Source organism: Rhinoderma darwinii, chromosome 8 (genome assembly GCF_050947455.1).
Source record: "Rhinoderma darwinii isolate aRhiDar2 chromosome 8, aRhiDar2.hap1, whole genome shotgun sequence".
Taxonomy (NCBI): Eukaryota; Metazoa; Chordata; class Amphibia; order Anura; family Rhinodermatidae; genus Rhinoderma; species Rhinoderma darwinii.
The window spans coordinates 4,446,576-4,457,147 of NC_134694.1; the positions used below are offsets into that span (position 1 = coordinate 4,446,576).

The following is a 10,572-nucleotide window of genomic DNA, read 5'->3' on the forward strand; positions in this document are numbered from 1 at the left end:
TCTACTTTGGGTCTGGTCTGGGGTCTGTATAAGTTTAGGGGTCTGGTCTGGGGTCTGTATAAGTTTAGGGGTCTGGTCTGGGGTCTGTATTAGTTTAGGGGTCTGGTCTACCGTCGGAGTATATATTTTTTTCATATAATCTGGCATCTCAATTAATTTTGGGGTCCGGTGTGTGTGATAATTTTTCAGATCATGTTGGGAGTTAGACGAAAAAGTCTCCCAGGACACAAGAGTATAGGGGTGGGAAACAAAAAGTCTCAAGACCCCCTGAAGAAGCTATACGCGTAACGCGCGTTGGGGCACCACTTTGTTCACTGGGTCATACCACTACGCCGCTGAATATGGGTAAGCATATGACAACGGCTCTGTCAGGCTTTATAGAAAGTTAGTACACGGTCTATGTTCACTAGACGTGAATTGTGACTTCCTACCTTTCACTTTTTCTTCTCTGTCCTGACATATGCCCACTTACATGAGCATGTTTCTAAGAGTGATTTTTTCATGTCATATATCACATGTACTGAACCGCTATTCACGTCATGTACTAGCTGTACTCAATTCTTACCAATGTATTTTCATTGTTGATCTAGTTATTAATGTATTTTAGATTCCTATATGTTGATCAATAAAGATTTTGTACTTTCTTAAATATTTGGATACTTTGGACTCTTTTTCTCAAGTTTATACATGTTGGGAGTTGTAGTTTCACAGAAGTAGTGTTTTTTTTTTTACCATGACCCGGCCGGTAAGTGTGTCATCACCCAAACTTTTTCCTGCAGCTGGTAAGTGCTCGGGTGGGGGTATTCAAAAGTTTGGTATGGGGCCCTGTACTTTCTAGCCACACCCCTGGCAGAAGGGAACAACACAATGGCCCATTTGATTGGTGAACGAGTCCAATCACGTGACGTTGAGAAGTTTACACGATATTGTATGGGGGTGCCCTACTCACCCATCTTTTTCCGCTTAGGGATCGGGGAGACAGATTCGGCCTCCTGGGTCTGGCTGTTTTCTGTGATATACGCGTGCGTCTTCCTCTTCGGCGTTTCTTCCGTGCCGCTGCCGCCTAAGTACATGAAATCAAGATTGATGATTTTTCTTTTCTTTTTTATTTGATCCCCGCCAATAATTCGGCTCCGAGCAGCAGAAGATTCATGATTGGAGGTGTCCGGGGCGGGGGCCTCATCCATGTTTTTTCCCCAGACTTAAAGACTTTGTAGTGGAAAAGATGTTCTGTAAGAAGAAAAATACAACGTAGTAAATATAAGACCAGAGCCGTGCTCTTCTATTCAGTCATTTCTCAGTTCCTGGAAAAGCTGGGTGACCCCCATTATGACCACCTTTAGGTTCCCAATGGGTGTATGTATCAGCCGGCCGGGAGGGATCACTGTATAACTAGGCACATTTGCCACTCAGGACTCCAAGAAAGTTGATTGATTACCACTATGGATGCTGCAATAGCGGCCATATGAATCGGATGACCCACAGGCAGAAAACAGCGCTGTGTGAATACGCCATAAGGACGACCGCACGCGGCTGGGACAGTAAAGTGCCTCCATACGGCGCAATCTTAAAAATATATTCTTGGCTGAAAAAAAAACTTCATATGGGACCCAACGAAGATAGACCAGGACCCCCATACAAGTCTACGGGAGCCTTATTAGTGCGCCGTACAACTTGGAGGCAACTCTAGGTCGGCCTTAAAGGGGTATTCCAGCCTAAGGCTTTATTCACACGACCGGGTGTCAAATCGGCCTCGAAAAACTAACGTTCTTCACAGTCGATTTCCACCCGTGCGGGACCAGTTTTCACAGATCTCTCAGATTTGAGTCTATTGAGGGATGCGGGAAAACGAGCAAATATGGGACGTCCTATTTTGTTCCCAGGCCGTTCATACGGTCCGTTAAAAAAACGCACTGATTTTTATGCAGCCGTCATACAGCCGATTATCCCCGTCTGAATACGGCCTTAATTACTTATCACCTATCAACTGGATTGTGGGGTCTGATCATTTGGATTGCCAACGATCGATGTAAAGCAAGCAGTTTGGATGGAGCGGCGGTCGAGCCCACGTCTGTTTCATTCTCTCCCAGAGATTTTGAATAAAGCGGCCCCCTCATGCCGCTCCATTCAAACTCCTTGCTGCAGTTGTGGGGTACCGGGTCCCCCGTATTAGTGGTCTAACATTTATTACCGTTCTTTTGGAGAGGTAATAAAAGTTTTAGGGCACAATACGCCTCTAAGCCAAATGTACACGACGCGTCCTACGTGCGGAACAGCAAATCCGCAGAGTAACGCGGTCCCAGCAAAGTAAACGCCATCTCTAGTAATCTCTTCTACGCGCTGCAAAAACGGCTCTGCATCAAAACGAAAAATATGCACCGGACGACGCAATATCACGTGCGCATTTTCCCTGCGGTTTTGATGTAGATATCCTGCCTCAAATTACGCAAGGTGTGCACGAAGCCTTACCTAGCGCAGCTTCTCTGAAGGTTAGATACATACAGGAGTATCGCAGCACATATACAGCACTGTCTGCAAAAAAACAACACAACCTCCTCCTTCCTCATCAGCCATTTATAAGACACATATCACATATTTTATTAAATACTGATTGACTAGATACAATTGTAACAAACCCCCAGCTGTCAGCAGGATTAGGTATGTGCAACTTTTCAGACTCGGAGTGCAAATAATCAAGTTACCATTCACTGACAGCAAGCAGAGATATTAAAAAGGTCAGAGAAGTGAAACTCAAAGGATATTAGAAAGCGGCAGAAGTTTATATTCAGCTTTATTTATATAGGACTGGGGGGGGGGGGGAGTAAAACTGCGGAGACCAAACAAGAACTTGGGGGCACATGCGGGTCCCCCACCTCCTCAGACATAACCAGTCGCTGGCAGATTATAACCCGTCTGACCCCGCATCACCGCCAGCAAATTCATTTAAACCTCATCTCCCGCCCTGACTCCAAGACACAGCCACCTACCAGATCCTTCCACACTACCCGGAAACACGTGTTGACTCGCAGGCGGAAGTGACTTTGACCAGGTTAAAGTTCAGACACCGTCACCCTGACAACGAGCATACGTTGATGTTTTTTTTTCAATAAACTTTATTGACAACACATATGCAAACAACCCTGCTGTAATCTCTTTAATTTTTTATATTTTGCTATTAATACAGACTAAATAAAGTTGATCAAATATCACCAATGTCCGAGTGCAATAATCCATATGAAAGGAATTAGTGATGGGATGCAATGGTTTGTATTACATGAAGTATAAGCCTGCTAAACATTATGGACGTTCAGAAATGATATCTGCTTGCTTTCTCGGATTTGTGGTCGCTTTTAAGAATTATTTTGCAGCCAGGGTTTATTCACACTGCGTTTTGGCTTTGAGCTGCGATATATTCAGGCGAGTGTCGCTTGTCTCTGCTACATCCGTCCCGCAGCGACATAGACGCGGGATCTGAGGTGATTTGGCCGCTTTAATGAATGTAAATAATGTACAGCTGTGCCCATTTTCAGGCGCTTCTTGTTAGCGTCTTGTCGCCATGACAATGGAACAAACCATTCTCTAAAACGGGGGAGGATTGTTTTATTTCCCTTTCATTAGAGACTAAAATCATCGTAAAATGTATAACTGATTTTAGGTCATACGTTTAACCTTAATGCTGACACAAGAATGAAGTGACTGTGAGGCCATAGATGTGTTTTGTATGAGTGTCCCCCCGGCACGCTGTAATGGTCTGGTCCAAGGTGCCGGTGTGAGGCGCGGGGGTAACACACGGACAGCGGCGGCGGCGGCAGGAGGATGATGGAGAATGAGAAGTTCGGGACGGTGAGAGACTCCATGACCAGCAACCAACTGCTGCAGAAGGTGAAGGAAACATGTCTGTTATTATAATAATATAATGCCTAATTACATGTGTGACGTCAGACGTGTCTATTATATCCATATAATGCTTCATTACAAGTGTGACGTCATAGGTGATATTACATTATAGAGGAGGTGATATTACATTATAGAGGAGGTGATATTACATTATAGAGGAGGTGATATTACATTATAGAGGAGGTGATATTACATTATAGAGGAGGTGATATTACATTATAGAGGAGGTGATATTACATTATAGAGGAGGTGATATTACATTATAGAGGAGGTGATATTACATTATAGAGGAGGTGATATTACATTATAGAGGAGGTGATATTACATTATAGAGGAGGTGATATTACATTATAGAGGAGGTGATATTACATTATAGAGGAGGTGATATTACATTATAGAGGGGGTGATATTACATTATAGAGGAGGTGATATTACATTATAGAGGGGGTGATATTACATTATAGAGGAGGTGATATTACATTATAGAGGAGGCGATATTACATTATAGAGGAGGTGATATTACATTATAGAGGGGGTGATATTACATTATAGAGGAGGTGATATTACATTATAGAGGAGGTGATATTATAGAGGAGGTGATATTACATTATAGAGGAGGAGATATTACATTATAGAGGAGGTGATATTACATTATAGAGGAGGTGATATTACATTATAGAGGAGGTGATATACATTATAGAGGAGGTGATGTTACATTATAGAGGAGGTGATATTACATTATAGAGGAGGTGATAATTACATTATAGAGGAGGTGATATTACATTATAGAGGAGGTGATATTACATTATAGAGGGGGTGATATTACATTATAGAGGAGGTGATATTACATTATAGAGGAGGTGATATTACATTATAGAGGAGGTGATGTTACATTATAGAGGAGGTGATATTACATTATAGAGGAGGTGATATTACATTATAGAGGAGGTGATATTACATTATAGAGGAGGTGATATTACATTATAGAGGAGGTGATATTACATTATAGAGGGGGTGATATTACATTATAGAGGAGGTGATATTACATTATAGAGGAGGTGATATTACATTATAGAGGAGGTGATGTTACATTATAGAGGAGGTGATATTACATTATAGAGGAGGTGATATTACATTATAGAGGAGGTGATATTACATTATAGAGGAGGTGATATTACATTATAGAGGAGGTGATATTACATTATAGAGGGGGTGATATTACATTATAGAGGAGGTGATGTTACATTATAGAGGAGGTGATGTTACATTATAGAGGAGGAGATATTACATTATAGAGGAGGTGATATTACATTATAGAGGAGGTGATATTACATTATAGAGGAGGTGATATTACATTATAGAGGAGGTGATATTACATTATAGAGGGGGTGATATTACATTATAGAGGGGGTGATATTACATTATAGAGGAGGTGATATTACATTATAGAGGGGGTGATATTACATTATAGAGGAGGTGATATTACATTATAGAGGGGGTGATATTACATTATAGAGGGGGTGATATTACATTATAGAGGAGGTGATATTACATTATAGAGGAGGTGATATTACATTATAGAGGAGGTGATATTACATTATAGAGGAGGTGATATTACATTATAGAGGGGGTGATATTACATTATAGAGGAGGTGATATTACATTATAGAGGGGGTGATATTACATTATAGAGGAGGTGATATTACATTATAGAGGAGGTGAATTACATTATAGAGGGGGTGATATTACATTATAGAGGGTGTGATATTACATTATAGAGGAGGTGATATTACATTATAGAGGAGGTGATATTACATTATAGAGGAGGTGATATTACATTATAGAGGAGGTGATATTACATTATAGAGGGGGTGATATTACATTATAGAGGAGGTGATATTACATTATAGAGGGGGTGATATTACATTATAGAGGGGGTGATATTACATTATAGAGGGGGTGATATTTACATTATAGAGGAGGTGATGTTACATTATAGAGGAGGTGATATTACATTATAGAGGAGGTGATATTACATTATAGAGGAGGTGATATTACATTATAGAGGAGGTGATATTACATTATAGAGGAGGTGATATACATTATAGAGGGGTGATATTACATTATAGAGGGGGTGATATTACATTATAGAGGAGGTGATATTACATTATAGAGGAGGTGATATTACATTATAGAGGAGGTGATATTACATTATAGAGGAGGTGATATTACATTATAGAGGAGGTGATATTACATTATAGAGGAGGTGATATTACATTATAGAGGAGGTGATATTACATTATAGAGGAGGTGATATTACATTATAGAGGAGGTGATGTTACATTATAGAGGAGGTGATATTACATTATAGAGGGGGTGATATTACATTATAGAGGAGGTGATATTACATTATACAGGAGGTGATGTTACATTATAGAGGAGGTGATATTACATTATAGAGGGGGTGATATTACATTATAGAGGAGGTGATATTACATTATAGAGGAGGTGATATTACATTATAGAGGAGGTGATATTACATTATAGAGGAGGTGATATTATAGAGGAGGTGATATTACATTATAGAGGAGGTGATATTACATTATAGAGGAGGTGATATTACATTATAGAGGAGGGGATATTACATTATAGAGGAGGTGATATTACATTATAGAGGAGGTGATATTACATTATAGAGGAGGTGATATTACATTATAGAGGAGGTGATATTACATTATACAGGAGGTGATGTTACATTATAGAGGAGGTGATATTACATTATAGAGGGGGTGATATTACATTATAGAGGGGGTGATATTACATTATAGAGGAGGTGATATACATTATAGAGGGGGTGATATTACATTATAGAGGGAGGTGATATTACATTATAGAGGGGTGATATTACATTATAGAGGAGGTGATATTACATTATAGAGGAGGTGATATTACATTATAGAGGAGGTGATATTACATTATAGAGGAGGTGATATTACATTATAGAGGAGGCGATATTACATTATAGAGGAGGTGATATTACATTATAGAGGAGGTGATATTACATTATAGAGGGGGTGATATACATTATAGAGGAGGTGATATTACATTATAGAGGAGGTGATATTACATTATAGAGGAGGTGATATTACATTATAGAGGGGGTGATATTACATTATAGAGGAGGTGACATTACATTATAGAGGGGGTGATATTACATTATAGAGGAGGAGATATTACATTATAGAGGAGGTGATATTACATTATAGAGGAGGTGATATTACATTATAGAGGGGGTGATATTACATTATAGAGAGGAGATATTACATTATAGAGGAGGAGATATTACATTATAGAGGAGGTGATATTACATTATAGAGGGGGTGATATTACATTATAGAGGAGGTGATATTACATTATAGAGGAGGTGATATTACATTATAGAGGAGGTGATATTACATTATAGAGGAGGTGATGTTACATTATAGAGGAGGTGATGTTACATTATAGAGGAGGTGATGTTACATTATAGAGGGGGTGATATTACATTATAGAGGAGGTGATATTACATTATAGAGGAGGTGATATTACATTATAGAGGAGGGGATATTACATTATAGAGGAGGTGATATTACATATAGAGGAGGTGATATACATTATAGAGGAGGGGATATTACATTATAGAGGAGGTGATATTACATTATAGAGGAGGTGATATTACATTATAGAGGAGGTGATATTACATTATAGAGGGGGTGATATTACATTATAGAGGAGGTGATATTACATTATAGAGGGGGTGATATTAACATTATAGAGGAGGAGATATTACATTATAGAGGAGGTGATATTACATTATAGAGGAGGTGATATTACATTATAGAGGAGGTGATATTACATTATAGAGGAGGTGATATTACATTATAGAGGAGGGGATATTACATTATAGAGGAGGTGATATTACATTATAGAGGAGGTGATATTACATTATAGAGGAGGTGATATTACATTATAGAGGAGGTGATATTACATTATAGAGGAGGTGATATTACAATTATAGAGGGGGGTGATATTACATTATAGAGGAGGGGATATTACATTATAGAGGAGGTGATATTACATTATAGAGGAGGTGATGTTACATTATAGAGGAGGTGATATTACATTATAGAGGGGGTGATATTACAATATAGAGGAGGTGATATTATAGAGGAGGTGATATTACATTATAGAGGAGGTGATATTACATTATAGAGGAGGTGATATTACATTATAGAGGAGGTGATATTACATTATAGAGGAGCTGATATTACATTATAGAGGAGGTGATGTTACATTATAGAGGAGGTGATATTACATTATAGGGAGCTGATATTACATTATAGAGGGGGTGATATTACATTATAGAGGAGGTGATATTACATTATAGAGGAGGTGATATTACATTATAGAGGAGGTGATATTACATTATAGAGGAGGTGATATTACATTATAGAGGAGGTGATATTACATTATAGAGGAGGTGATATTACATTATAGAGGGGGTGATATTACATTATAGAGGAGGTGATATTATAGAGGAGGTGATATTACATTATAGAGGAGGTGATATTACATTATAGAGGAGGTGATATTACATTATAGAGGAGCTGATATTACATTATAGAGGAGGTGATGTTACATTATAGAGGAGGTGATATTACATTATAGAGGAGCTGATATTACATTATAGAGGAGGTGATATTACATTATAGAGGGGGTGATGTTACATTATAGAGGAGGTGATATTACATTATAGAGGAGGGGATATTACATTATAGAGGAGGTGATATTACATTATAGAGGAGGTGATATTACATTATAGAGGAGGTGATATTACATTATAGAGGAGGTGATATTACATTATAGAGGAGGTGATATTACATTATAGAGGAGGTGATATTACATTATAGAGGAGGTGATATTACATTATAGAGGAGGTGATATTACATTATAGAGGAGGTGATATTACATTATAGAGGAGGTGATATTACATTATAGAGGAGGGATATTACATTATAGAGGAGGTGATATTACATTATAGAGGTGACATTACATTATAGAGGAGGTGATATTACATTATAGAGGAGCTGATATTACATTATAGAGGGGGTGATATTACATTATAGAGGAGGTGACATTACATTATAGAGGAGATTATATTATAGAGGAGGTGATATTACATTATAGAGGGGATGATATTACATTATAGAGGAGGTGATATTACATTATAGAGGAGGTGATATTACATTATAGAGGAGGTGATATTACATTATAGAGGAGGTGATATTACATTATAGAGGAGGTGATATTACATTATAGAGGAGGTGATATTACATTATAGAGGAGGTGATATTACATTATAAGGAAGTGATATTACATTATAGAGGAGGTGATATTACATTATAGAGGAGGTGATGTTACATTATAGAGGAGGTGATGTTACATTAAGAGGAGGTGATGTTACATATATGAGGAGCTGATATTACATTATAGAGGGGGTGATATTACATTATAGAGGAGGTGATATTACATTATAGAGGAGGTGATATTACATTATAGAGGAGGTGATATTACATTATAGAGGAGGTGATATTACATTATAGAGGAGGTGATATTACATTATAGAGGGGGTGATGTTACATTATAGAGGAGGTGATATTACATTATAGAGGAGGTGATATTACATTATAGGGAGGTGATATTACATTATAGAGGAGGTGATATTACATTATAGAGGGGGTGATATTACATTATAGAGGGGGTGATATTACATTATAGAGGGGGTGATATTACATTATAGAGGAGGTGATATTACATTATAGAGGGGGTGATATTACATTATAGAGGAGGTGATATTACATTATAGAGGAGGTGATATTACATTATAGAGGAGGTGATATTACATTATACAGGAGGTGTGTTACATTATAGAGGAGGTGATGTTACATTATAGAGGGGTGATGTTACATTATAGAGGGGTGATATTAACATTATAGAGGAGGTGATATTACATTATAGAGGGGGTGATATTACATTATAGAGGAGGTGATATTACATTATAGAGGGGGTGATATTACATTATAGAGGAGGTGATATTACATTATAGAGAGGTGATATAATATAGAGGATATATACATTATAGAGGAGGTGATATTACATTATAGAGGAGGTGATATTACATTATAGAGGAGGTGATATTACATTATAGAGGAGGTGATATTACATTATAGAGGAGGTGATATTACATTATAGAGGAGGTGATATTACATTATAGAGGAGGTGATATTACATTATAGAGGGGTGATATTACATTATAGAGGAGGTGATATTACATTATAGAGGAGGTGATATTACATTATAGAGGAGGTGATATTACATTATAGAGGAGGTGATATTACATTATAGAGGAGGTGATATTACATTATAGAGGGGATGATATTACATTATAGAAGGGGGTGATATTACATTATAGAGGAGGTGATATTACATTATAGAGGAGGTGATGTTACATTATAGAGGAGGTGATGTTACATTATAGAGGGGATGATATTACATTATAGAGGAGGTGATATTACATTATAGAGGGGGTGATATTACATTATAGAGGAGGTGACATTACATTATAAGAGGAGGTGA

At 37.5% G+C, this 10,572-nt stretch overlaps 2 protein-coding genes across 3 annotated transcripts in view; one reads left to right on the top strand and one right to left on the bottom strand.

Annotated features, from left to right (window-relative positions):
• TTF1 (transcription termination factor 1) overlaps positions 1 to 2,956 on the bottom strand; it is a 32,491-nt gene extending 29,535 nt beyond the window's left edge. Inside the window, exons 1-2 of the mRNA XM_075834543.1 lie at positions 2,470 to 2,956; positions 950 to 1,230 (exon numbers count right to left, since the gene is read on the bottom strand). Of these exons, the coding sequence (XP_075690658.1) occupies positions 950 to 1,187 (238 nt within the window). The 5' untranslated portion in view covers positions 1,188 to 1,230; positions 2,470 to 2,956. The remainder of the gene's footprint in view (positions 1 to 949; positions 1,231 to 2,469) is intronic.
• Positions 2,957 to 3,732: 776 nt separating this feature from the next.
• CFAP77 (cilia and flagella associated protein 77) overlaps positions 3,733 to 10,572 on the top strand; it is a 96,131-nt gene continuing 89,291 nt past the window's right edge. The window contains exon 1 of one of the 2 annotated variants that reach the window (XM_075834117.1): positions 3,733 to 3,882. In XM_075834117.1, the coding sequence (XP_075690232.1) occupies positions 3,817 to 3,882 (66 nt within the window). In that variant the 5' untranslated portion in view covers positions 3,733 to 3,816. The remainder of the gene's footprint in view (positions 3,883 to 10,572) is intronic. The other variant, XM_075834116.1, reaches the window with a different exon arrangement.